The sequence below is a fragment of the Austrofundulus limnaeus genome, unplaced genomic scaffold, assembly GCF_001266775.1.
Source record: "Austrofundulus limnaeus strain Quisiro unplaced genomic scaffold, Austrofundulus_limnaeus-1.0 Scaffold171, whole genome shotgun sequence".
NCBI lineage: Eukaryota > Metazoa > Chordata > Actinopteri > Cyprinodontiformes > Rivulidae > Austrofundulus > Austrofundulus limnaeus.
The window spans coordinates 163,695-165,906 of NW_013952573.1; the positions used below are offsets into that span (position 1 = coordinate 163,695).

General features: G+C 40.9%; 1 protein-coding gene across 2 annotated transcripts in view; it reads right to left on the reverse strand.

Annotated features, from left to right (window-relative positions):
* The window catches only part of nalf1b (NALCN channel auxiliary factor 1b), a 130,791-nt gene that overhangs the window by 4,203 nt on the left and 124,376 nt on the right, over nt 1-2,212 (reverse strand). For both annotated transcript variants that reach the window (XM_014017508.1, XM_014017507.1), the window contains one exon: nt 551-722. In XM_014017508.1, coding sequence (XP_013872962.1) covers nt 551-722 — 172 coding nt within the window. The remainder of the gene's footprint in view (nt 1-550; nt 723-2,212) is intronic.

Below are 2,212 nucleotides of genomic sequence, written 5' to 3' on the forward strand. Positions count from 1 at the left end.
GTTGTTACCGACATCTGGTGAAAATTTCATGTCATTAGCACCTCTAGTAATATATTTACTGAGAAAAATGGTGACGTGTTCGATACTTATTTTACCCGCTGTATGAGTCACAGGCAGTTTAATGGTACAGTGTGACCTTGTTAGCCTCATTTGACAGAACAACCTGTAAGTGTAAACTCAGTAAAGTTCCCTGTGTGTCTGTCAGAGGTTAAGTTTCCCACTGAAGTATTACTGAGTTAAACATCAGGCTCTGAGCCCTGAGCTTATGTGCTTACTCATTAAAGTTCTTAAAGCTGAGTGCAAGTGACGCAGAAAAAAAATAGGTGAGAGCTGTAGGGGTYAGAGAGAGCTTGTTACTCATAGCTCTGAATCCCAGGATTTGGAAAAAAGTAATGTTCTTCTATCCCTTCAATCAGCAAAACCCTAAAGCCAAACTGCTCATGAACTACTGGTGTAGGAGTATTTGAGTGCTGCATGTTTAATATTCAAAGTATCAAATGAAGGAGCAAGAAAAATAAAAACTGGGTATTTTATGCTGATTACATCGTACCTGTGCATATAAAACTGGGGCTGCCTCCATGAATGAGATCATCATTGTCAGGCAGGACAAAGGGGCACCGCTGTTGCACCTCCAGGCAGTACTGGCCACAGGGGATTCGCTTGCTGCAGTGCATCTGGGTGGTCTGGAAGTACTGAGAACACAGCCAGGGCTTATACACCATCTAGGTGAAAGACAGAGAGGTGAGAAGATATTGATGAGTAAGGGAAAGTTACTTTATTTATGTGCGCACACACGCACACAATTTCACACCATGTTCATACACCATCATGACCTCTACAGCTATTGATGTGAACAAGACTGCACAGATTTCCTGTTGATCCACTGTTTAATATGAGCTTGTTTCAGAAAAGTCATCACTTTTTCAGTCAACACACAGCAGTGACATACTGTATTTTGCCCAACACGGAATGAATCAGTCATAAGTTTGTGTATAAGAGCTATGTGATTTCCTASCCTGGTAAAAACCAGACCCTGTCCTTCACTTTGCTTCGTACAAGGGTCTGGACTCACTGCTACTGAAAAGCGATTCTTGCAGTAGGCGTGGCCTCTGCTGAAGCGTGTATGTGTTGTCGCTGTGACGGAGGCTAAGCTAAGAAGCTAACCGGAAATCGCGAGTGCTGTAAACAACTCTACTGAGAGGAGAAATATACCGAGCTGAACGAGACGACTGTAAATGAGAGCTGCTGCTTTGTCTGACAAATTTATTTTAATTTGGAAGCCTTATCAACACGGACTGGCTTCATTCACTTCCTCAATGCCGTATGATAAACTAACTAGCAGACACTGTGCAGAAAGTCGACGTCGTTCAAAACTCCTCCTTCTGTTCTCTGATTGGCCCAAGTAAAATAAACTACAAGCAGACGCTGCGCAGAAAATCAACGTTCTGTTCTCTGATTGGCCCGGCTAAAAATCTGCCAGCGAAATCCTTGTTAATGGGAGAAGTCCCAGACGGAGCAGAGAAGGGAAACTAGAATTGAGTGGGACTGCGTAGGAAGGCAAGGGCCAGGCTAGTGATTTCCAGGTTCGGGGCCAAAACTTCGAGGCTCAGGTCTGTTTTGGTCCAGCTTGAAGGTTGTGTAAGACTTTTATGTTCTTCTGCAATTAAATGTTCACGTTTGAGATTAAAACTTGTCCCCTTGTTTGTTCTAGCCTGTCATTAAAAACATATTTTTTTACACTTCTTTTTTGCAATACTGCAGTGTAGTGTCGCTGAACTGCACTGRTTTCAGAAGGTTGACATCTGTCATTATGAGTAAACCAGCAGGTGKTTCAGAGGTGTCAAAGTAAACACTTCAAAAAACCCACCTTATTAAAAAGCTGAAGAACATGTCATGAACCACAGTGACATTCTTCTTTTTTTAAACACACATCATCAGAACAAAAACCACAATGATGTTTTAGAAAACACAATCACATTTCCCAAAAACCAAATGACAATTACTGTTCAATGTAGCATCATTTTGTCAGAAAATATTTCATCAAACAAAACAATCACAGAGCAGAGCGACATAACAAAAAGCACAAAAATGCATTGTGTTTTACTGAGCAAGTGCATTTGAATTTCCTAAATTGCCTTTCACCAGATGTTTATATATTGTAGACAAACATCTAATGATTATTTTCTGAGTGTTTCAATACATAAACATTCAA